The 26018-nt window shown below is 39.3% G+C and overlaps 1 protein-coding gene across 6 annotated transcripts in view; it reads right to left on the bottom strand.

Annotated features, from left to right (window-relative positions):
- VRK1 (VRK serine/threonine kinase 1) overlaps positions 1-26018 on the bottom strand; it is a 77394-nt gene that overhangs the window by 4453 nt on the left and 46923 nt on the right. For 4 of the 6 annotated variants that reach the window (XM_019807979.2, XM_034642357.1, XM_034642359.1 and 1 more), the window contains 9 exons: positions 25086-25155; positions 24201-24288; positions 20529-20637; positions 20318-20410; positions 17932-18064; positions 17017-17137; positions 16660-16718; positions 12644-12822; positions 673-760 (listed from right to left, as the gene is read on the bottom strand). In XM_019807979.2, the coding sequence (XP_019663538.1) occupies positions 673-760; positions 12644-12822; positions 16660-16718; positions 17017-17137; positions 17932-18064; positions 20318-20410; positions 20529-20637; positions 24201-24288; positions 25086-25155 (940 nt within the window). Of the gene's footprint in view, positions 1-672; positions 761-907; positions 941-12643; positions 12823-15457; positions 15752-16659; positions 16719-17016; positions 17138-17931; positions 18065-20317; positions 20411-20528; positions 20638-24200; positions 24289-25085; positions 25156-26018 lie in introns of those variants that run through there. The other 2 variants (XM_034642360.1, XM_034642361.1) reach the window with 2 other exon arrangements.

Raw genomic sequence — 26018 nt, 5'->3', positions numbered from 1 at the left:
GCGTGCCTACACATCCCGCACTGGCCGTCTACGAAGCAGAGCACACGGAAGCCCATCCCCGCTGTGCCCTTTGCAGACGCGGCCCTGCTAATGTCAGTGCTGGCTCGGCTCCATACTGGAAGAGCCTTCAGCCCCAGTTTACGAGCCATCTCAGAAATGACTTCATACTCTGCTTTTTGCTTCAAGAGCTTTGAAAAGTGATGATTGAGGCTTTAATTCCTTATGTCCCAAATTGTTGAGAGAAAATAAGAGTTGGCAGACTTTGTGGGGAGCTCTCGGGCAGCTCAGGCCAGTGGAACTTGGCAGCCGCGGTAAGCCCAGGTACTACTTGCCCGGTCCGGACCTTCCCTTGTATCCGTGATGTAGATCAACGTGCGGGAATGGAAAGACAGTAGCCTGAGAGGTAAGAGTCTGGCTCTGCCATTGAAGTGCTCCATGTCTTGGGCTCCCTGGACGCAATATGAGAGCAGCTCCCAACCCAACTTCGTGATGTTGCACAATGTACGCCCAAAGGACACTGTGATAATACTATACAAACAGAAGACCTTCTTGTATGATATTTTATTATAAAATCAAAATACTACAACCATAAGTTAACCTCTTACTTAGTGGAAGGAAATGAAATCTGTGTTTATATATGGAAAAAGCTAATAGCAAGACTGTTCAACTTACGAGTTTTTATGGCCTCTTCTGTCTGGACCTCTGAGCATTCCATATCTTCAACACTGGATTCGGTGCTCTCCTCAATTCCTTTCTTGCGCTTGTTACATATAAAGATTTTTTAAAAGAGAAAGAGAGGTGTGGTCTGATGGTCAGATAAGTAAATACACAGACTTACCATACACTAGTATATATGCGCATTTATCCAGGTGTGGGTGTATCAAAACATACAGTAAGAATATACACAACTTCAGGATGGTTGTTACCTAAGGGGAAGGGGCTGAGGATGGAAGAAAATGGGATTAAGAGAATCTTCAGTGAGTCTGAAGATCAGTCTGAATGTCGGCTTGTCTGTTATAACCACCTCAAATTTTTTATGCTTCTTATAGCTCATCATTGAAAGCCTAACCAACAAGACTGATGATACAGAAACTCTATTGTAAAAGCAAAGCATTTAACAAATTTGGTTTTACCACTCAGGCCAATGACACTTATTCTCCCCATCTTACAATGTGTGTGGGGTACGTGGGGGGCGGGGCGGTAATCCACTTGATAAATGGGAAAATAGACACCTTGTCCGTGTAGTGTATCACTGGTTATACCCTATCAACCGGTGGTAAAATCCTATTCAAGCTTCCAATAAATGTTTTCTTTTGGTATACTTTTAATTAAAAGTTTAAGGGGGACACCTGCCTGTAAAGGAAGAGTCTTTAAAGACAGCTCTCCTAAAATGTCAAAAATAGATTGGATTTTCCACCGTCCCCTCAAGCTTTTCCAACTTTGTATTTATTTTTCTACTTGAGGATTACTTAGGAGTTAATGCTTATATTCTGTCACCAGCCGGTCTTCCCAAACGTTCATAGTTTCTTTTTATTATTTTCTATCACTATGACATTTTCTAACTAGTTCAGTCCTATGTGAAGTTTTTAAATTACTCAACACGTCTACATGTAGGAAAGACTATGGAAGAACTTAGTAATAACTTTATAACTTGGTATTTCTCCTATAACTGTATCCCACGTAGTCTCAAATTTAAATGCATTAAAATCCAAACGATAGGGGCGCCTGGGTGGCACAGCGGTTAAGCGTCTGCCTTCGGCTCAGGGCGTGATCCCGGCGTTATGGGATCGAGCCCCACATCAGGCTCCTCTGCTATGAGCCTGCTTCTTCCTCTCCCACTCCCCCTGCTTGTGTTCCCTCTCTCACTGGCTGTCTCTATCTCTGTCGAATAAATAAATAAAATCTTTAAAAAAAAAAAAAATCCAAACGATAACTCAAAGCTTCCCTGCGTTGCCCGGATTTCGTTTAGGAAATCCTCTCACCTCCCCCAAATTTCAGATTCACAATGCATCACAATGTCCTCGTTTATATTTCCTAACAATTAATATTAAGTTAAACTTCATCTGAGAATTTCCCTTCCTTCGGGCCATTCTGCACACTGCCTGCTGACAGCACACCGCTCTCCTGCCTGATGGCAACCACGGGTTCTGTTCCGCAGAGAGCCGCATGGGAAAGCTCCACTCTACTCAAACCACATTACCTTAAAACCCCCAAATGGTCAGAACTGTTATTATCTACACATTACAAATAATCCCACTGTTTCAAAATATTCTTAAAGTGGCCGTGGAAAGATCAGAACTCCGAGATCCATGCATGATCCTAAAGAAAATGCTTCCCACAGACAAAAATAACTTGACTAAACCTTAAGAAACTTCCAAAGGCACTCATTTAGCAGATTTGTATATGGAGGTATTGCCTCTCAAAAATAGCTGTTAAGAGTGGCTGCAACTTCATATAACTGATGAGAGAAGGGGAGCGTGCCTTACATCTTTCTTTTCCAAAGTGTTGCTTCATGATTACCATCTAAACCCTGCTGGGCTGAACAGATTGGTTCGATAATTACATACAATAACTGCAGTGGGCAGGTAACCCTCAGCTGGCACGGGGCAGCTCCCCTGTGAGGACTTCCATATGCAAGCTGCACTGATGGACTGCATTAGGTACATCTTTCCTGCCGGTGCACAGGCCTGATTAACGCCAGCCAAGACTCCAAGGTTAGCATGTCAGCAGATTTGTGATGCATTAGGCAGGAATAAACAGAGACACTTTTGTTCGTTCGGACCAAAATTAAGGAGGAATATTTCACTACTATATTGCTTTCCATACAGGAAAGAATGCATTTTCTGATTTTAAGGAGGCAGATTTTTAAATGCTCATTATAAAGGGAGCTATCCAATACATTCTACCCAAGAACCCAGTGCATTCATCTTGTTCTCAAGCTTATGTAATAATAAAGAGCTTTCTTAATCTCCATGCAAGTAAATTACATAGGAATGAAAATCAGCCAGTATTCAACCAACAACAACAAAAAAAAAACCCTGTATTTTAAGCATCATGCGATGGGTAAAGCACTGAATTTCATTAGTCCACACTTCAGCTGGTTATCTCCCGCCCAACTTTTCTGAGACTGTATTTAGTTTTGACGGGAAGGGCCAATGGTCTATGGAAAAGACCAATTCAAAAAAACAAAAACAAAAACACCAAACCTTCACGTTTAACAGCATCTAAGTGTGTTATTGATTCTATAAGGCAATGAGTAAAACTCCAAACTATTCACTGGCAGCTTCTTCCTCCTGAGTATCTCCAAATGCCTCATTTTGTTATTTGTCAACATCTTGGGCTTCAGATAGGGTATTTTGGTTCTCTCTGAACAGAAAACGGCTTCACAAAGGGACCACGCTAATCTCTGATTCTGTCATATTCCACACCAGGTCCCACAAAGTGCCTCTGCATTTATAAATGAAATCAAAATATTGTACGACACACCAGAATGATTTATAAACTTAAAATGGGGTTTTCTTTTAATTCAGCACAGCTAAAATATCTGCAGAAAATTAGGTTTATTTCAAAGGGCATTAGCGTATGTATTACACATTGTATTTTTGAAGTGTTCAGATATGCTAGGCTAAAATTTAGTTAATTAGCAGCTTCTCACTTCCAGCTTAGAAACAGGAAGACAAATCAGCTAGATGCATTTGGACTGATAATTTACTAATAGTCTAAACACTGACTAGAGACCACTTAGAGACTTAAAGCTGTTTTAACAGGACAAAGAATAAAAATCTCGCGAGGCAAAAACTGAAGACCCGTTCATTCTTTGCTTCCCAGGTCACACATCAAAAGATCACCTCTAGATGATTTCAACAGCCTCTAAGAAAAGCCAGTCAGATCCATGGCTAATATCAAAGGTGAGGAGTATTCAGGACTGTTGTTGGTTTTTAACTCTTTATTACAAAAATCACAAATGTTTATTACAGGAACTTAGAATATACAGCCTAGAATTTCTAAATGTTTATTACTGTACTTGTGTCGATGAACAAAGAACTCTAAATAAAATTATCTAGAGACCGACTGCACCAATCAGTTCATCTTACTTATTTCCTTAAGGCCACTTAAGTCACTGTGCAAATGGTACATACTTTATAAACTAATAGCATTATTTATTTATGCTCCTACATTCATTAATAGCAACCAAAAAAATAGGTTATCTGTTACTCAACAGTAACTAAAAAAACACAGAACACATATCTTCTATGAAAGCAAAGCAGACACGTGTGTTACACAATACTTATAAAACCAGTGGAGTTAGTTAAAATTCACAATACAGACAGAAAACGCTGAGGCTGGAGACAGAAGAAGGCTAAGAGAACCGGCTCAGTGTTTCTCAGCTGGGGGTGGGAAAGACTAGAACTCAGAGCTCTTTGTTCCTACTCCAATTTCCGTCCCCGAGCTACACCGCCTCCCTTACAGTTCCCGGCTGCTACGCTCTCACGTTAGCGCACCCCCTCCTAAAGCGTGAGAGTCCACAGAGCTGTGTGCCCGGGAAAGCCTCGTCCACACTCCTGTTTTTCCCTTCTACATGTGCTCCTCATCCGTGGAGCTCTCGTGGAGCCTAGCATGGTATTTTACACAGAAATATCTATGGGTCTGCACCTGTCGAGCAACTATTTAACTAGTGTTGTAATAATAAAGAGCTGACTTCCTATTTTACTCCAAGCCCTTTATAAACTATGTAATGTTTAAGTGGACATTAAGTAATTACAGATATATTTTGAGAAAAAGCAGGAAAAGATCAGATATAATCAGAAAAAGAAGAAATGAAAAGATGGGAAGTGGGTCAGGAAGTGAGTGACTTAAAAAGAGGGGCAGATTAATTTGAAGAATAATCTAAAAATATTCTGCTAGAATGCATTAAAGTGATTTATTATTTTAAATGAGTTCCAGTGATAAAGGCTGTAACAAGAATCATGAATATTACAATTCCCTTCTGCAATAACACAGGCCTTCACTTTATCAGGGGCACAGAACCCACCACATATTTACTAAGCAGCTACTGTGTGCCTGGCACTGTTACAGGCTGCACCCTCAAGTTGAAAAATACATGCTAAAATATAGATTAAAGCAAGAGAGTAATCTTAGCTTTTACCAAACATTAAACACATACATGCTAAGTTCCTAAAACTGTAAGTCCTAGAATAAATCACTTCAGGGTTCTGTAAACTGTCTTAAGTAAGTGTCCAATGTAACCCCATGTGCATGAATACCATTTGGTGAAGTACTGACGCACCGTAAACGGAGCTCATGCAGTTCTTCATTTTATTGTAGTTGCTGTTGTTATTTGCTTACGTTCAGATGTCCTGTCAACACATCTAGCTATCTACTCCGGAGATACGAAAACCAAGTACAACTCGTGAATTTTGCTAATTATTAACAGGTCTGGGGGAAAGGGTTTAGCAAAAGAAAATGTTTCAACGTATGACTAACAAAGTTTGGAATACTGTGTTCTTCACTAGTTCAAGTTCTCCACTCTTAAGATACCATAATGAAGAACTTACTATCATTAACCAAAGATGAGTTAATGCTACCACGTGTACAAAAACTGAAATGTCAGGTGACTATAATGTGGGAGACGGTCTATGAGGAGCTGAGAGGGTGACAGCACAACCCATGTGATCTACTCTTGTGGAGGAAGGGCAAAGATTTTGATGACCCCGAAACGTTCACACCCACAAACAAGCTAAACTGTGAGTAAAAATAAGGGACATTTGGGGGGTAATATTTCAACCTCTGCCCCATCTAAACTCTGAAGAAATAAACACAAAATAACAATTAAGAACTATTTCAGCAGCAACAGTGACAGAGCCTCTCACCATAACCATTGGGAAGTGGTGGCCAAGAAGAGTCAGACGCTTCTAGAAAGCAACATGCGGCTCCTACACACCACTGAACCATACTGGGGAAAAGAACATCAGTGAACACCATTCAGAAATTTTTCACCACTGACTTTCAATTTATAAAATATAAATAGGAAGATTGAAAAGAAAGACTGGAACAGCCCCTGGAAGAGACCTTCCCTACTCCCACAGTCCCTCACTGAAAGCAGGACATGGAATTCTGTTCCTTCCCTGAAGAAGAAACCTGGAGAAAGAAGGCAGAATGGCCACAATCATTCAAGACTAATTATTTTCAACAATAAACAATGATTGACCAAAATAGATGACAAAAGAGAAAATGAGTAAAACACTGCTAAAGCCATAGAGAAGAATCACCGTGGATTTAGATTTTACCAAATCTTTGCCTCTTCTGGCCACGAAGGGAATGGAGCAGGTACTGAATAAAGACAGGTAATCTGACCTACAGTACCAGCTGAGCTATGGCCCTCCAGATCCTCCCAGAGTGTGAGCTGCAGGCAAAGAAAGTCCCTTAACAATGCCAAACCCTCAAACCTAAACTCTGAGGAAAAGCAAAACAGTTTCATCTAATGGGAAAGCCGAGGATTCATGAATAATCTGTTAAGCCCAGGTAAAGCTATTCTATTCAATATTAATACAATCCAGAGAAGAAGCATGCCAACAAAGTTAGAATCCTTGGGGACAAAAAGAGAAGATGAAATAAATGGTCGTAGCCTGCAAAAGACAGCAGAAGATTCCACTCTGAAAGAAAACACAGTCCTCCCAAAAGAAGAAAATTTTACGACATGCACTAGAGGCTTAAAAAAAAAAAAAGATTTAAAAAACCGAGTAAATGAGAAATAATTTATGAAAGAAAATAACATAACAAGGAAACTGCACAGTCAATAAATAGAACAATAATCACTACAGAACTTATAAATACATTAGAAACATCAAAAAACAGCAGAAAGAGCCGACAACCAAATGACATGAAGGAAGTTCTGTGGTAATTACAGATGATACAAAAGAAACAGATAAAGAATTAAGCACTGAGAAGAAAACAGATATGGAAGATGCGTATGATCTCTACACAGCCAGAGATGACTGCAAACATGACTGAGATAAATGAAAGACCACCTAAATAAATACAAGGGTGTACCATATTCATGGACAGAAAAGAATATTGTGAAGATGTCAATTCTCCCAAAATGATAAAGTCAATGCAATCTCTATCAAAATCCCAGAAACATTTGTGTAGAAATTAATAGGCTGATTCTGATACTTATATGTAAAGCTGAAGGGCCAAGAATAGCTAAGACAAAAAGAAGAAGAACAAAATTGGAAGACTTTCTAACAGTGTGGCTTGGCAAAAAAGATAAATGGGCCAATGGCACAGAACAGAGTTTCTAGAAGCAGACCCAAACATATACGGTTACCTGAAAGTCGGCCACATGCTGTGGGGACATTACAGGCTTTTCAATTAATGGTACAAATCAACTAGTTATCCACAAGAGGTAAATAAACACAGGCTTACACCATGCACAAAATCAGTTGCTGTTGAATCACAGACCTAAATACAAAAGATAATATTTCTTGATAATAACAGAGTATCTTCATGATCTTGGTAGACAAAATTTTCCCAAAATAGAATACAAAAAGCACTAACCATAAACAAGAAGACTGATAAATTAGGCTTCATTAAAATGAAGAACTTTCTGTTCATCAAGAGATATTACCACATTAACAGAATGAAAAGATAAACTACCAATTGTTTTAAAAAAAAATGTGTGCAATACATAGATTGCATATATACAAAGTAAGTAGTCAAGTCTGGCAAATCAAAAGAAAGCTGACAACCTCCCCGCTTTTTAATAAACAAAAGATCTGAAATGCACCTCACAGAAAAAGGGCAATGGAGACTGATAGGCATATGAAAAAGTGTTCAAAATCAATATTCTAAAGGAGATTAAATTAAAACCACAAAGAAACATCAGTACACATCTACCAAAAGAGATAAAATTAAATATAATGTAACAGCTAGTGTCAGTAAGCAACTGGACCTCTTGTAAGCTGCTGGTGAGAGCATCAACTGGGACAGCTGCCGGGAGAAACTGCTTGGCAGCACCTACTACAGCTAAGCATAAGTAAGCCCTCTACCCCAGTACTTCCGCTAGGTATATACCCCACTTGAAATAAATATATGCAGTTCCCAAAAGAAATTACAAGAACATTCTTAACCAGCATTTCTACAACTGCCAAAAGCCGTAAACAGTATAAACGTCCATCAATAGAAGAGATAAAGGAATTATGATGTACTCATATAACAGAGAGCCATACCATACAGTAAAAAGAAATAGAAAACTTCTGTTGCACACAACAGCATGGAAATTCAGACATATAATGAATAAAAGACAGACACAAAAATATATACATTTCATGGTGCTATTACTATGAACTTTCTTTAAATGGCAAAATTAATTTATGGTGTTGTAAGTCAAAACACTGGTTATTCTTAATGAAGGGATAATGGCTGAGAGGGGGCCTGAGAGAGGTTTCTGGGGCTCAAGTGATGATATATACCTTGATCTGAGGGATGTTTAAATATGCATGTTCACTTTGTAAAGCTCAAATTCCACATTTACTGGTACATTTTTTCTGTACATATGTCATAATCTTATTTAAAAATATAGAGAAAAGGGTGGCTCAGTTGGTTAAGTGTCTGCCTTTGGCTCAGGTCATGATCCTGGTGGCCTGGGATCAAGTCCCACATCAGGCTCCTTGCTCAGCAGGGAGCCTGCTTCCCCTCTGCTGCTCCCCCTGCCTGTGCTCTCTCTCTCTGACAAATAAATAAATAAAACCTTTAAAAATATATATACACATAGGGGAAAAAAAGCTATCTGACAAAATCCAGCCAAATAAGACAAGATTTAAAATACAGAGCTCAAGCACCTAACGAAAGAATCATTAGTAAACAATGAATCCACTTACATAGAAAACTAAGGCTAGGGGCGCCTGGGTGGCGCAGTCATTAAGCGTCTGCCTTCAGCTCAGGGCATGATCCCAGCATTCTGGGATCGAGCCCCACATCAGGCTCCTCCACTAGGAGCCTGCTTCTTCCTCTCCCACTCCCCCTGCTTGTGTTCCCTCTCTCGCTGTCTCTCTCTCTTTCAAATAAATAAATCTTTAAAAAAAAAAAAAAGAAAAGAAAAAGAAAAGAAAAGAAAACTAAGGCTAAATCCCCATCAGAAAACAGAAAAACATCTCAACTTCAACCATCTAAATTTACCTAAGGAAAATACATTATTCTATTATTCTAGCATGCTAACCAAGTTAGACAGACTTTCACCAAATTCAGAGGGTTTATTTGGGGCTATCTAACTGAAACTATAGACTGCAGGGGTGCAGTCACCTCAAGAGACAGGAAGCTGTCCACCAGAGCAGCTGCAGGCCACTCGTTGGCAACGGAAGGCCTTTACTCTTACTCGTCTCTTTGTACCATGTTCCAGGCTGAGTGCCAGCAGGGATTTATTTAATGGTTAATCATTTTTCAGAGAAACTCTGGGAAGCCCAACTAGCATAATATAACTTAAAAGAACTAAAAAATGTGGGAGTGGAGGGAAGGCTATGTGCGAGTCATTCAGAGGAAACAACAGTATATACTGTCTGAAAATGAAAAAATGCAAATCACAGGGCCATACTCCAGACCTACTCAATGAATCTCCAGGGATGAGACTCGAGAAATTCTAATGAACAGCCCTTTTTGTTGGCTTGGGCAAGCAACTTAATCAAAACCTTACAAGAAAATAGCTAATGGAGGTATTAATGTCCTTTTAACTTGCTGAGTTCTTTCCAGTAAATTAAGCTGTTCTTAACCCAGATGGGACAGGGAGGAATTCTTTAAGGATGGAACTACATGCTATTGATCTTTATAGCCCTGGGGACCTAGCCTAGACCAGGTATATAAATTAGACCTTTATATTGTTGAATGTTGGTTTAAGAGTACACACTGAATCCAATAACTGCTGGAACTGGACTGCCCGATCCTAATGCAAGTGTTCAGTTCTAATCAACAATGAAAACCTGGGGCTGTGTACTTCCTACGGGTAGATTGATACTTTGTTTTTTTCTGTTCCAGCCTTAGGTTATCCCAAAATCCTTGCTTTAAAGAAAACTCTTGGGCTACTGAGGCTGAACATTTTCAAGTGGGTAAATATATATTTTACTCTAGTTTCCAAATTTACTGTACCATAATCAAGCATGGCTTTTTAAAAATGGATAGAAACCTTGTTTCATTCCACTGCTAATCAATTCTCACAAGTTTTTACCATAATGGACAACTCTCAGGAACACAAGAGAGAAATACAAATTGACCTGATTAAAACTATCCCTTTCCAAAAGAGCTTTGAGTGTCATAAATACAAAGAACATATACTTTTAAAGCTTTAAGAAAGCATGACAAAGGGAAAGGAGAAAATATGCTAATTATAAGGATTAATATAATTTCTATGATTAGGCATCATAATTAACTCAGAGCTTCCTAGGAACCAGAGCAAAAAATGACATCTTGATTATATGCCCCTTGCTAAAAAAAGAGATGGAATACTAATTTATCAAAGAAAAAGCTTTTCCTTGTAGAGAGCCCCTAACTTTTCAATTGGTGGAGCTTTGTTCTTATCTGCTTTAAATGTGGGGTATTCACAATTTATTTGAAGAAAATGTTCTGGGGCTTAAAAAAAAAAAGAATGAATGAAAATATTAAAAGAGAAAACTGGCCTGGTCCAACTCTTTCACATTAAAACATAAGACAAAAGGCCACCAAATTAACAACTCACCTCCAGTTACATGGCCATTAGGCAGCTTCATGATCTTATCTAATCTTAACTTTTATTAACTTCTTTTTAATACAAGTGTCAGTTATGAGGGAGGGGGAGAAAAGGCAGTAAACTAATAAAGGAAATCTAACAGTTCGCTTGCTATTCATTTTTTTCCCCTCTAAATAAAGCTTTATACATGTAGGGGATGATCCAGCAGGAAATTTCCAGCTTTCGGAAGTACCCAAGGACACATGAGAATTGTAAGGTCACAGATGTTAGCTCTGCAGCAGACTGACCTATTCAGCTATAAAGTCAGCCAAGCTGCAGAAACCAAATTTTCTCCAGCATGTAAGTCCAAATAACAGTGATCTGCAAAGTAAGGGGGTATGGCACTGGACAAGTTCTCACTGCAACAGAGATCTTTACTTCTCAATCAGCAAAAATTTAGAGAAAAACACCGCAGAAGCCATCTATAAATATTAATGCACAGAAATCTGTCCTGAGCAGGAAGATGCATGTTGTATGTTTATACATACATGCAAACTGTAAGTTCACTCACTACCTTACTGAAAAATTCCACTCCGGCTGCCATTTTATCCTCTTCATTTCAAAGCTGGATGTGGCTCTCAGCACACTTGTTGACCACAAAAATGGAGCGATACAATTAAGACAAAACTTACAAAAGAAAAAATATGTATATGTAGATGCATGTGTATAATTTCCGATTTTGGAGTGAAACTACAAAGAGACCTACTATTTGCCAAAAAAATCAAATTCAAGATACATTTTCAAAATTCCCATCTCCTCTATAAGTTAAAAAGAATTACAAAAACCTTTTAATAATGCTGCTTATTTTAAAGAGAGAAAATTTGTTTTTAAACCCTTTTGCTCAGAGTTCAGAATACGAGATTTCCAAAAGAATCTACTGGAATTTACGGTCAGTGACAATACAAATAGTCAGTATTGTAAAAAAAATACATTTTTTGGTCTGCCTTCCGTTCAGGTCATGATCCCAGAGTCCTGGGATTGAGCCCTGCATGGGGCTCCCTATTCAGCAGGGAGCTTGCTTCTCCCTCTCCCTCTGCAGCTCCCCCTGCTTGTGCTCCCTCTGTCTCACACTCTCTCTCTCAAATATATAAATAAATAAAATCTTTAAAATACATATTTTTTTCTTCTAAAAGTAGTTCCTATCCACTTAAAAGCAGCTAGCACATTTTATTCAATAATTTCAGACTACAAAGGAAATCTGAGTTAATCAACAATTTAACTATTAAAAATAAGCAATAAGTTAATGCATACCTGTAAAATCTAAATTTTAAAGTGATACCAGAAGTTATTTACATGCCTGCACAATACTTTGCCCATAAAGTTCACTGTTAACCTATCTCTCTGATAAATTAACCTCTTCACATGCAGATACATAGCTTTACATAATGACATTTCTTTAAAGAGCAAAATAATGTTCCAATGGTAAGCACTTCACACCAGCCAACAAGGAAACTTTCAAACATTAATTTTCAAATAGTAATTTTCAAACACCAATTTTCAAATGATAAACACTCTGACCACACCAACAAAGGAGGAAGAGCTAAGAGACAAGACCAACCCTTCTAGGTGGCCTGGGAGAAAAAACCCACACTACGAATCGAGTGACCCCCATCCAAATCCCCCTGCCAGATATCAGTACCCCAAGTCAGAACCTTTCCAGGAATTTACAAACTTGCTACTGGACATAAGAAATAGATATCTATTCATTCTTCTACAACCCTCTACATGTTTCATGTCTCATAAATAGTGTCCCTTTATCTAACGGTGACAGATACTTAATTGCCAAGCAATCTGCTACACTTTTCTTTACTGATTTACTTCCCTAAAATTAGTGTTTGCTGCAATTACCATCACAGGAAGCCAAAGGATAACTTAGGAACAAAAATTCACCTTCGTTATTGACTTTGCTCTCAAGCCCCCGTTCTCCATGAGGCTGAGGTCCAGCTTGCCGTCATCCTTGCTTCCTATAGCTCTCAGTCCTTGCAAAAGAGTGTCTCGCAAGTTCTGATAAAGAGGTTTCTCGGCATAGTCCAGTAATTTCACTGTTTCCATGTATTTAGCAATCTCATCTAAAAGAGTAACACAATTATTCTGTAATTTTTTAATCACAAACACATTTATCTCTTCTAAGAAATAACTCAAGGTTATAGCAACATTAGAATGCAAATGTGTATCCTGCTAGAATATGTTTTTTTACATAAATCACTTCCTCAATGGAAGTATGCTTTTGAAGTCAGAAATAGTCCGGAAAGTGAAGTAAGAAACTTATTTTGAGATATAATGTAAAAGACATTTTTGTAATTTTAAGGGACAGAAGATAAGAGACACACCAGAACTTAAACATGCACAAAATAACTGCTGTACTTTTAAGGCTACAAAAACAAAACAGGAAAAGACCTCGAATAGATTAAAAAGTAAAAGGTACTAAAAAGTACAAGGAATATCACAGCCCATAATTTTTTTTTGCCACGAAAGCCATTAATTCTATAGAAAATAGCTGCATTTTTTGCGTAAATGGGAAATAAAACATACCAAAACCAGGTTGAAGAAGGAAGAAAGAAGCAAGACCGAGTTTTCCCATAAAAGGGAAAAATCAGCTCTGAATGACGAAAGGCTTACTGCACACTGAAGCAGGACCACTCCCCTAAAAAGACATCTTACTGGTCAAGATCAACACTCCTCAACACCAGAATTCACCTTTAGGTTGATGACTCCTCCCTTCCCCAGCCGCACCCTCCCAAGGCCTCCAGGAACTTGTGCACCCACCGCCTCATACACTGGCTCCTGGATCTCTAACTGTCCTCTGGAATCCCAACAAATTCAAATCCAAACTCCTGAACTACCCTTAAACCTGCTCCCCTGTGGTTTCCCTGCCCCAGTTACTGAGAATTCCATTCCTCCAGTTCCTCAAACCACAAATCTCTTCCCACGCCCCACATGGGATAAACCCAGAGATCCTGTCAGTGCTACACACACACATATACACACCTTCATTCACTCAAACACTGACTAGCTAGCACGCACGACGTGGCAGGCACAATTCTAGGTACTTGGGAAATGTGAGGAAAAAAGAAATGAAAATCTCTCCCTTCAACTTTCTTAATCTGATAAATGGGATCTATGGAAAACCTAAAGCAAACATCTCCTAATATGGTCTCATATGGAAAACTTTCCTTCTGAGAGAGGAAAATATCAAGCATGTCCATGTTCACCACTTCTGTTCAGTGTAATAGTCATATATGTTTTTAGACGGTACAGTAAGGCAAGAAAAGAAACAGAAGGCATAAAGAGTTTCTGCATACACAGCAGTGTATGCAGAAAATCCTAAGGAATCTATAAAAAACTAGTGGGACTAATAGGTAAATTTACCAGGGTCACAGGATACAAGGTAAATATTAAAAAATCGTTTTCTAGGTACTAGCAACAAGCAACTAGAAAATAAAATTTAAAAAAAAATAGATCACTAGGGCTCCTGAGTGGCTCAGTCAGTTAAGCTTCCGACTCTTGGTTCAGCTGGGGTCATGATCTTGGAGTCATGAGATCTAGCCCCACAGTGGGCTCCACGCTCAGCAAGGAGTTTGCTTCCCCTCTCCCTCTGCCCCACCTTCCACTCACACACACGCGCTCTCTCTCTCTAAATAAACTAAAATCTTAAAATAAAATAATAGATCATTTACAGTGGCATCAAAAAACCATCAAATACTTAGCAACAAATACAATGAAGACGGGCAAGATTTTTCCCGGACAAAATTATAAAACACAGTGAAAGAAATGCAGTAGAGAATATACCATATTAGTGAACCGGAAGACTCAACAGTATAAGGATGTCAGTCTATCTAGAGTCAATGCAATTCCACTCAAAATTCCAGCAAACTGGAAAGGGAGGGGATGTGTGTGGAACTGTCAAGGTGGCTCTAAAATGCACACAGATACACAGAGGGTCAAGAATTGCAAACCAGCAAAGACAGGTTTAAAGAACAGTGTTGGAGAACGTACACTACCAGATGTCAAGACTCAGGATAAAGCTAGAGTCATTACGACACTGCGGCCCAAGAACAGACAAAAAGCATAATAAAAAGAAAGGAGTCCAGAAACAGATACACAGATCCACACTTGATTTAAGACAAATGTAGCACCGTACGGAAAGAGAAGTTGGTGGGTTTGTTTCAAGAAAAGCTAAAAAACTGGCTCAACTGTTTATAAATATGGGGGTGGGGAAGAAATCTGGCCCCTCCTCATATAAGGCACAATAATCAGTTACAGGTGGACATCTGTATTTGTAACTGGTGATCTATGATTGCCAACACAGCAGAACAGATAATATGTAATAGGATATAAATACAACAGAATACTATCAGAAATGAGAACGAACACATCACTGTTAAGCGTGGAACAACAGGGTCCCATGAGGATCTAACGCACAGCACGGGGACTATAGTGAATAATTTGGTACTACAGACTGGAAAGTGGCTGAGAGGAGACCCTGAGCTTTCTCACCACACACACACACACACACACACACACACACAGTTAACTGTGAGGTAACAGAAGTGTTAATTATCTTGATCTTGTTATTAATCATTCTACGATAAAAATGTATGTCGAATCACCACACTGTACACTTTAAATGTATACAATTATATTTGTTAATAAAGTTAAAAAAAAATAAATAGAAACACTGAAAAAAAACTCATGTAATAATGGGAATGAATTTCACAGATACAATACTGAGTAAAAGAAACAGGACTCTTAACACAGAAGTTAATGTCACGAGGGCAGGGATTTTTATCTATGTTGTTCACTCCATGATTCCATTTGTAAGGAGCTCAAAGACAAATCTTTGGGGTTCAAGTTAGGCTAGTTATTTATCAGGCCGGCAGGAGAGGCTCGTGATTGGTAGGAGACACAAGGGGGATTCTGAGAAGCCTGTAACGTTCCACTTCTTGTGTGGTTGGTAAGACTGCAGTTTCAAATAGCACAAAGTCAGGGTAGACTTCCCTGAAAAGGAGATAAATGAGCAATGGCTTGAAAAGACATCGAAATATATGCAAAGGGACCACTTCTCACTATTCCCCTGCCCGGATTACTGTGGTCGCCTCCTAGCCTGCTCCCGCTCAGACCTGCCTTCCTCCCTTGGCAGTCTCTGCTCACAACAGGGGCTCGAGGTCTCCCTTAAAGGTAGACGTGATGCCGCTCTTCTACTCCAAACCTTACACTCCTGCTCAGAGTCAAAGCCAAAGCCCTTGTGATGGATGGCCTGAAAGAACGCACTCCACAGGTACACCGGGCACCTACACTGCTTCTGCCCACAAACGCTGCTCTCCAGACTTCCACGCAGCTCACTCCCTAGCTCTGACTGCTCAAACGTCACCTCCTCAGTAAGGCCATCCTGGCCACCCTATTTGAAATTCCAACTGCCTCCCACTCTATTCCCTACTTCATCCCCACACTCACTAATTCTGTTCCCTGCTTTCTTTTTTATCCATAGTACTAACCACACGATACACTGTAACATTCCCTTATGTGTTTACTGTCTAGCTCTCCCAACTACAGCATGAGCTTCATAAAGACAGGAATTTTGCTTTATTCTGTTCACTGGTGTATCCCTAGTGCCTAGAACGGTCTCTGGCACACAATCAAGCCTCAATAAAAAAAATCGTTGAATTAATGAATGAAATTTGGCTCCTCTCCTGAAAGCTAAATAATAATTTAAGGAAGCTCAAGTACCCCTTTAGCCCACCTTTGGAAAGGGAACTGCTGTCGTGATGAGAACAGGCCCCACTACAATGACCACACTTGAAAATACCTAAGCTTTTACGTTACAGGATATGCCGTAGACATCATGACACTCAGTCTTTCTTCCCAGAAAATGAAACCCTATGAACATTTAAGAAGTCTTTTCCTACCTGGCTTGCTTCTCTCAGGAAAACATTTGTCCATCAAATCTGCAATATTATCTCTATATCTGTTAAAAATTAAAGAATGAGTCATTGTTTGAAGCTTTATGCCATGGAAATTTATTAATATTTAATAACAGTAAATAGCACAATAAGCAGCACTGGGCTACATCCTAAATACCCTTACAGACTTTCTTCTAAAACAAACTGAACAGAAGACCAAGGACTCTTCCTGTTTAGCAAGTACTGTCTTATTTCTACATTAGTAGCAGTTAAAACTACAGTCTCTGTCAAGAAATTCTGACTTAAATACATGTACCTTAACATGATTTTGCCCAAAATAATTTATTATAAGTTTTCCTTTACCTAATTTTGGAATCTCTAACATAGTTGGGATCTTTCAAATTATCCTCCCAAGGAAGATGGCCACTAAGCCACTGGATCATGCAATAACCAAGGATTTCCAAATCACCACGTCTTGACGGGGCTATGAATACAAAGGAAGCAGGTTAAGCACCAAAATCACTTTGAGGTATAGTTTCAAATATACATAAACCAATAAGGTAAAACAGTCAATCTTACAGTTTATTTTTCATCAAAACTTATCACTGCATTTAATAAAAGTATTGAATAAATGTTGGGAAATATGAAAGAAATAATTTACATCCAACTAACAACTTACTTTAAAATCCAAACTGGCAAACTCTAGAGTTTCAAACTGAGACTACTGGTCTAGGAAATAAATTATAAAACAGAGACACATTTAATACTGTGCTTGGAAAGCCTGAAGACACTAAAATGATATAAGCTATGGTGAGGCCCAGAGAACTGAGGGGTCTTGGCTCCTCCACAGTGCTGGGCACAGAAAAACAAAATGCCTGCTAAAGGAACAGGCTGACTTCAGGGGTGACAAAGTTAGTTTACCTGCTACAAACTTGTGGCTGCGTAAGAAACTTACAGATTTTTAGGGGGGATGAAACACCCCACATTCGACTAAGCTAAATAGAACTAAAAAGAAATCCTCAGTGAGCTGACCGAACCACCTTCCCTGCTATAACTGTGGTGTCTTTGACAGACAGAGAAGACCACCGGGGAAAAGATCCTGGTGGCCCCGTTACACGACTGTAGGAGTCTAACCTCCTTCCCCAACCCTCTCCCCGCCCTACCTTGCCTCTGCAATTCTTATTTATCTGCTTGTTTATCTGTACGAAATTAAGAACCATGTAGGAATTCAACTGAAATATTAGCAGTGTATTTCTCGGTCAGGCACCGTTGACATACCAACACCATTGTGCGCATCAATGCTGGTGAATTCAATAGTGCCATCGTGACATCTTTTGGGGTCTTCTTTGTATTCTTTATGAATTCCATCTGGGCAATACCGGTAAGCAAGGCCGTAATCTACCAAGTACACCTATAAATATCCAAGCACGAAGAAAAATCAAAGCCAAAATGATTGCACATGTACTCCTTTACGGCCCAGAGACAAAACACTGTCATTTGAGGGTGAATTCGTCTGCAAGGCCACACCACTGTACCCCAAACAAGTGAGATCCAATATGCTAACAACAGCAAATACTTAATCCTGAAAGACTTTTTTTTTTTTTTTAAGATTTATTTCTTTATTTTGAGAGAGGGAGAGTGTGTGCAGGCAGGGAGGGGCAGAGGGAGAAAGTCTTAAGCAGACTCTGTGCTGAGTGCAGAGCCCAATGCAGGGCTTGATCGCAGACCCCTGAGATTACAACCTGAGCCAAAACCAAGAGTCAGACACTTAACCGACTTTGCCACCCAGGCACCCCAATTCTGAAAGACCTTTTACTTCAAGCAAAATGTTGAAGGCCCATGTCACTATGGTCCAGATAATGTGACCTGACTCTATGTAATATTTTAGGTAAGCCTGTTACACTTGTAATTAATCCTGTCTCCTCGACTTGAGCAAAGACTATAAATCTTATACTTGCTCTTGCAGAGTCCAAAACAGAACTGAGCACAGAGGAAACCCATTAATACTTGTTGCACTACAACTGCCCCACACCAAGTATGAGACTAGTGACTTAGATGACACATGACACGTTAATTATTCTCTATTCCTCTGCTCCTCCACTTATGAAATAATCAATTCATCAACTCATTTCATAAAAATATTTCAGGTAACAGTAACGATCTGAAGAAACTTCAGATAAGGCTCTTATCTCCATTTAATGTTATATATTAAAGTCAAATTTCATAATTAAAACTACATTTTACTATTACAAAGCATGTATCTGTGGGCATGTACGTGTGGGTCTGATGAGCATACGAAGCCAGTAAATTTGGCTTTCTTCTATTCCATAGCCACATATCACATCTCTAATTCTGGGTAACTGTCTCACAAATGTATGCATGTGATCACAAGAGGAAACTGAAGTAAAAATATGGGGATGGATCTAGCACACACATCTAACACTAGAAAAATAATCCCATCCAAAGCATATGCCCGAAGGATAACAGAGCCGCAAAAATATTTTCCTATAAACAAAAGGCAGCATATTTAGCTAACTGCAAACTGAACTAAACTGTATTTTTATTTAATACATTGTACAAGTCCGGTTCACTTCAATTAATGGAATCCTTATGGTTCAGGTTCTCAACTAAGTTCTGTTTGTTTGCTTGCTTTTAACCTTTTTAAAAACATCGAACACAAGACGTCTGGGAATCCTGTGAGTGCCTGTAAGACCGCCCCACGAGCATGCTACAGTATAGCGATTTTCCTCTGTTGTACTTGGAGATCCATGACCACCACCGTGACAGAGACAGGGGATGGGGCAATACATGAGATGGTAGAAAATAAAGGGAAGGCGAAGGAAAAAGGAAAAACTAAGCAAAAAAAAGTTAAAAACTGGTTTGAGGGAAAAAAAAATGGAGTGTCAACATAAACACACTTATAATATTTAGACAGTCCTTTCTCACACACCATCAGTAAGGCACAAGAACACACGTGGGACATGTTCCACGCGTGGCCTGACCAGGAGTGCCAACCAAACCTTACTTTAACCGAAATCGTGGAACAGCTTCCAGAAAATTGCATAAACCCCTCTACTCCAACTAAACCGATCCAAATAAAGGTATAATAACATTAGCTTTTCTCTTTCTTTAAAGAGTAAAAATTACAAAGTGAATGCAATAAACTAAAAAAAAAAAATGCACATTTGAATTCTAAACACTAGGGTATACAAATTTAGACAGCTAAGATATTTCTGTAAACCAGTTGATTTGAATAATCAACATGTTAAAGACCAAATTTTCCAAGTAACAGAACACTTACATTTGATGGATTTCTTGAACAAAGGAAATAAAAAAATGACAAAGCAGACAGGCAAACATAATTCATCGGTGCACTATATAATTTTAAGCTTCCACCCCCAAATAGCTATTTGAAATTCATTTTGTATCACAAGCACTTCTTCTGAATATTATTTAGGGCAAAATAGCCAACTTGATAAAGTGCCAACAAATCGCATCAAAAATGTAGAATGTTAACTAGATAAAAGTGTCAAGAAGAAATATTATTATTATCATATCTACTCCAAAAAGTAAAACTTCTTCATAGGTTCAAAAGTTCAAAGCAACCATATTTGTTTTCAAACAACAGCTTTTAAATAGTAGAAATTAAAGTTAATAAAGCTACCTGGTCGGGATTCTTGTAGCTCAAAAGAAGATTTGAGGCCTTGATATCTCCGTGTACATACTCATGCTCGTGAATATATTCCAGAATATCCAGCTATGAAAGCATCATATAGAATAAATTAATGCAGTACCTAACACCAACCAGCAGAGGACCGAGCTTCAACACAACTCGCCTTTACTGGATTAAAACAAGAGGAACGAAGCTCACATACAATTCTCAAGCTTAGCTGCAAGACAGTTTTCCGAGAAAACCTTCTGGCATTTGCTTCATATATTTTCTGAAGGTCACTCCCAAAGCGATCCATTATCATAAACCTGTAGCTAAAGACAAACAAGAAAAGTCAATGAACAAAACAGAACTCGGGAAAACCTACTTTGCAGTGACTACTCTCCCTTCACAGTAATTTTTTCAAGGCCATGTTTAGTGAGAAAGCAGAACGAAAGGGGGAAAAAGGAGAGAGAAGGAAAGAAAGACAAACATCTGAAACCCCTTCTTCCAACTAGAAATCTCAAGAGTTGGGAGTGTTTCCCTTTGCTGCCCTGAAGGCCCCCTCCTGGTGGCAGCCAGGTAGTCTCCTGAGCTCTAGTCAACGTAAGGTAATTGGCCCACAGACAGACAGACGCCTGCAGACTCATTCCCAGGAAAGACAAGACAATCCGTGTAAAACCAGTATCACGGATTTTCCTCACACTGAACTTCATTTATGTTTCTGGATATTAGCCTGTTGTCTGTGACTGTTTTTCTCTACTTTTAGGGCACATTTTAGCAGTATTAACATTTTATTAAAATCGAGACTATCAAGAGATGCTGTAACAATAGCTAAATTCAATAAAAGTGTTTAAATGGTATAAAAGGGCTGTATATTAAATACTCAAAGCACAAAAGCTAGGGAAGAACAAATATCCTGGGGAGACTGCAGATTTTTAGTTTGCCACAAACCCACTGTCACCTTGGCCAAGTCACATTAATTCTTTCAGCCCCGATTCCCACAGGTATCGAATGAGAGCGTGGGGCCTCATTCATGCGGAGGTCTTTTCTGGCACTCAAATTCCAACATTTGACAACCATAAGTGACATTTCTGTGTGTGCCCAAAAAGCAACACCTCACTCCAGTAACACAGTTCACCGTACGCTCTGAGGATCACTTTTATCTTTATCAAGTCTTCCAGATTCTGACTCGTCTGGTTAAATCACTCCATAAATCAGTAAAAACCAAGATCACGCTCACAATAAGACTAGTGACGAATGTCATAACAACAGCGAGCACGTACTGAAGCCTTGGTCTGAACAAGGCACTATTCTGAGGACTTCAGAGGCACTCATGTGGATCAACCTTGCATCACCCTCGCAAGCTAGGGGCTCCTATTCGCCCCATTTTACAGCAGAAGAAAACTGATGACTGATCATTTGTCCCATAGGAAGTGGTGGCGTCATGCTTTTTCACCTCTACACTAAATACATCCAAATAAGTAAACATCAGTGGTACACAAAAATCCCCTTATTTTTTTCTGAGAAGCCTACAACACATACCATATGACACGTTCAACAGGGAAGGAAAGCTAACATTAAAAGACAACATGCCAAATTAAAAAAACAGAACAGGATTCTATCCATTTTTGAAGTGGAAGAGATTGAGAGATCATCTTGTCTAAACATCTTTTAATGAATCAATTAATTAAGGTCTACAGAGGTGGAAGTGATTTGTCCAAAGTCACGCAGTTAATCAGACAAAATATATTCATTTGTATAAGATTTTCCAGTACACTAAGATCTCTATCATCATAAAGAAGGAACAATAATCCTAACTTCCTGATTTCCTTTGTACAACAGGTTTTGAAAGGTTGAGGGATGAGAACAAGACACACACACACATTTGTTTTTACAGTACATGACGTAATTAGTATAAAATAATACAGGGGTTACAAAAATACAGCCTCTGCTAAGAGTCTAAAAGAGGGCTAAAACACAATTGCTTAATTCAACACGAGATCTATTAATACATTACACTGAGTACATCTTTGTTTTTATTCACAGACCACTCCACCACAACTGTAAATAATCCCCAAATCGCCTGTTTCACATTATACACATCAACTGATTTTCCATCATTCGTGTCACTTTATCCAAGTCTCCAGGCAAGTGCACATTGATGGTTTTCCCTTGAAGGAGTTACTCAGAAATAACTTTCATTTTACTACGCAGTGGTAGAAGTATCCTTACAGAAGAAGGGGGTGAAGATTTCCATGCTTCCACAATGCTCTTCCCTCCCCACCCTGGTCTTCATGACTAGCCTCAGGCTCCTTCTCCCTTCCACACGCACACCCTGTTCCTTGAGAAAGAGCGATGCCACGTGCCACACAGCAGGCAGGAGACCTACCCTGCCCCTGCATTCTCAATACTCTCCCACCTGAGACGCTATCCTGTTCCAGTGGTTTTCTAAATCAGTAGTCGTGAACATTTAAGGGATTAAGACCCCTTTGAGAGTAAAAACTAGCACAATATTTTACATATATTCTAACAGCTTTATGTTTCATCCCCCTTATTTAAGTGGGTAGCTGTTCTTCAATTTCACAGATGAGGAAATCGAGGCCAGAAGGAGTAACTTACCCAGTCACATACATTTTAAGGAGCAAAACACAGATCTGAAACCAAACAGTCTGGTTCTATTATTCCTTGCTTTATATTGCTTCTCCAGAAATTTTCATAAAAACTATCGAGACTTGTCCCAGCAAAACCATACGTAACAAAAAACGCTATCATTTCAGGAAGTTAGCCATTTTCCCTAGGAGATACACAGATCCCAGGATAAGAACTTCCAAGCAAAAAACAGCACTGGCTGCCCACCCAACAACTACCTCTCTTCTCCATTCTTTCCAATAGAGCACCAACTGGGCTCAAGCATTCCATCCGCTTCCACATGGCCACATGCTTCGCCACGCTAATCACTGTGATCACTCAGCCCTTGCCACTGACTGGTTTAAGAATGAGCACTGATAAAACCCCGACCAAGAAACACGAGAGGAAGGGAGGTTCCTTTTCCAGGAAAGTGAAACACCAACAAGCAATACCTTCTACTGCTGTGGGCTGCTGTGTCTGCATGTGATACGTAGATGCAGGGCAGCCACCTTGAGGCCACACAATGGAGAATTAATACAGCACAAAGCCAAGGAGAGAAGGGCAAAAGGGCAAGATAAAGGAACCTGGGCCCACTTCAGAGAGCGGAGTCAAAGTTTTCCTTTACTTCCAGCCGAAAGCACCCTAACCAATATACCCCCAGGGCTGAACTAAATCTACTCCTTGGACAGCCACCAGCCTTACTCCAGGAAGTCCCATTCATTCATCCAAATATTTTTAAAATGTCAATCATGCACCAAAGTATGGGAGGTTTTCTCCAACTCAGCGGTGCCAACAAGGTTCTCTCTCCAACCGCAGAACTCCTAAGACACAAACAAATCAGTCACACAGTTTCGTAGCACTTAGTAGTTATAATTGTCTCATATGTGTTTGTTTTTTCTCACCAACTAGACTAAAACGTCATAAAGAGGAGGACGCTGCTGCGGACAGGTCATGTACCTAATATGAAACACCAAACGGAAGCCTGAAGGGCTCCCTTTCCCATAAACAACACGGAGTTTTTTGTTTGCTTGCTTGCTCATTAGTAAGGGGAAAAAATGCAGGGTGCATCTGCTTTGTTCCTACTTGTCAGCTGGGCTCTAGTCGGTTGCTAGTGCTCCAGGCTAGGGATAATGTCCTGTCCATCTCTGTCAAGTGCACGCCCCGCACCCCCGATGGAGGCCCGGCAGAGCTGCAGGTGCTCAGTAAACAGTGGACAGTGAACGGACGTTAAAACAGGCGAAGAAACACAAAACATGCAAATTTTTACCTCTTTCCATTTTTATCATGTAGGCCCGACCCCCAATACTTAGGAACACCCAGGTACTTCAGTTTATGGGTACGAATCCACTTCTGAACTACAAGTTAAAAACACAGGCCTGTGATTTCACTTTTGTTTTACATAATTTTTTAAATAATTAAGAGCAGAATGAACTTAAACATGCAATAAGATTTCATGTTTTTTCATAAAAAAGTGAACAATACATGATAATAACAAATAACAAGTACCTTGCAATCAAAGCATTTTTATGAACACACAAAATTTTATCCTGCTCTAAACATTATCTTTAAAATGAAAAATCTGAGAAAGGCATCAATCCAGTCACAGTATGCCAGTTGCCGTTACTATCTTTAATGATGTAAATGGTTACTCACTTCTCCAGAAAGCCTTACTTTTTACCCAATCTGGAAGCTGTTTACCTCATTTCTAAAGGTCGTCAACCAGGAAATAAAGCTCGAGGGGGGGGAGCTTGAAGAGGTTCTGCTCTCTTCCCTGCAGTCTGTTCTAATTCATCAATTACAGCATCCCACCTCCGCCCAGGTTATGTTCTCCAGAGTTCAGAAAAAATTCTCAAAAAGATTGGGAGTCCTATGCATGAATTAGCATTACTTCTCAATTTTTGACAGTATTTCCTAAATCCTATATCCTCTAGTAACTTTATTCTATGTATCAATATAGGTGAAATCTTATCATATCAAGCCCAGTAAGAGATCAGAATTCTTTCATACAAATCTCATTAAAATGAAATTTACTTATGAAATAAAAAATAAAAATAACAAAGCATCATAACATCGATCCAGTGGTCTAGTCTTGACTTCACACAGCAAGCAGCAATCACTTCAAGAGTGTACGTATGTGTGCTGTATTCCTTACTTTGCTCTGGTTTGGCAGCTCGCTGGTAGAACTTCAGTTCAGTAAAGAGAGGTCCGTTGTCACTGGGCTCCTTAAAACATAAGAGGTAATTGGCGCTAGCAGTCGTTAACATTATGGAGTCATTTTCAATGAAACTTCAAAAAAAGTACTAACATCAGTGTTTCTTTCAAACTTAAGTTTGTAACTATGTTTAAGGCACACACTCTTTTGAAATGATTTAGATATTCTCAGAAGAGTCCATGAATCCTATATTTTTCTCAAGGTCTGCTTCTGCAGTGATAAAATTTCAACATCAGATATATAGCTCCGTCTTCGCAGGAGTTTAAGAAAAATATTTAAACTCATTTTCGATTTTGTTAAGCTTTCTCTTAAGCAATGATTGGCAAACACGTGAACTGTTTCACCAAGGGGCTACCAGATGTTTCTGAGATCTAACAAAATTCCAATACCTGACTTAACCAATCAGTGGCAAAATCCAACTCTTCTCCCTGTTTATCAGTACAGTTGCATCTAGTTGATAAGGACTGGCAGAAGCCAACCTTGTCACAAAGGGAATCTTCTAGACCTCCAGAGAGTAAGCACTGTCCACTTAGTGGCATCCCTTCCTTGCTGACAGATTCCCGCCTTTTACAAACTAAGAAGCCCCACAATTTACTTCCCACGTGATAATTCAAAGTCAAGAGGAAACCAGGTCTTAGTAATAATTGTTTTCCATCAACTTTACTGGACTACATTCATTTTACATTTTAAGGGATAGGAACAGTTAAAATGATTTGTAAAGAGGTATACATGCACAAAAAGGCATGGACAAACAAGACATATCAGCCTGTTGGAAGTTTTGCCTTGTTAAACAGACATGGAATGAAAAGGAAAACAAAGCTGGGGGCATCACAATGCCGGATTTCGAGCTGTACTACAAAGCTGTGATCACAA

Source organism: Ailuropoda melanoleuca, chromosome 14, assembly GCF_002007445.2.
Source record: "Ailuropoda melanoleuca isolate Jingjing chromosome 14, ASM200744v2, whole genome shotgun sequence".
Classification (NCBI taxonomy): Eukaryota; Metazoa; Chordata; class Mammalia; order Carnivora; family Ursidae; genus Ailuropoda; species Ailuropoda melanoleuca.
Note: the sequence above shows the minus strand (reverse complement) of the source record. Positions and strands in the feature narration are given on the sequence as shown.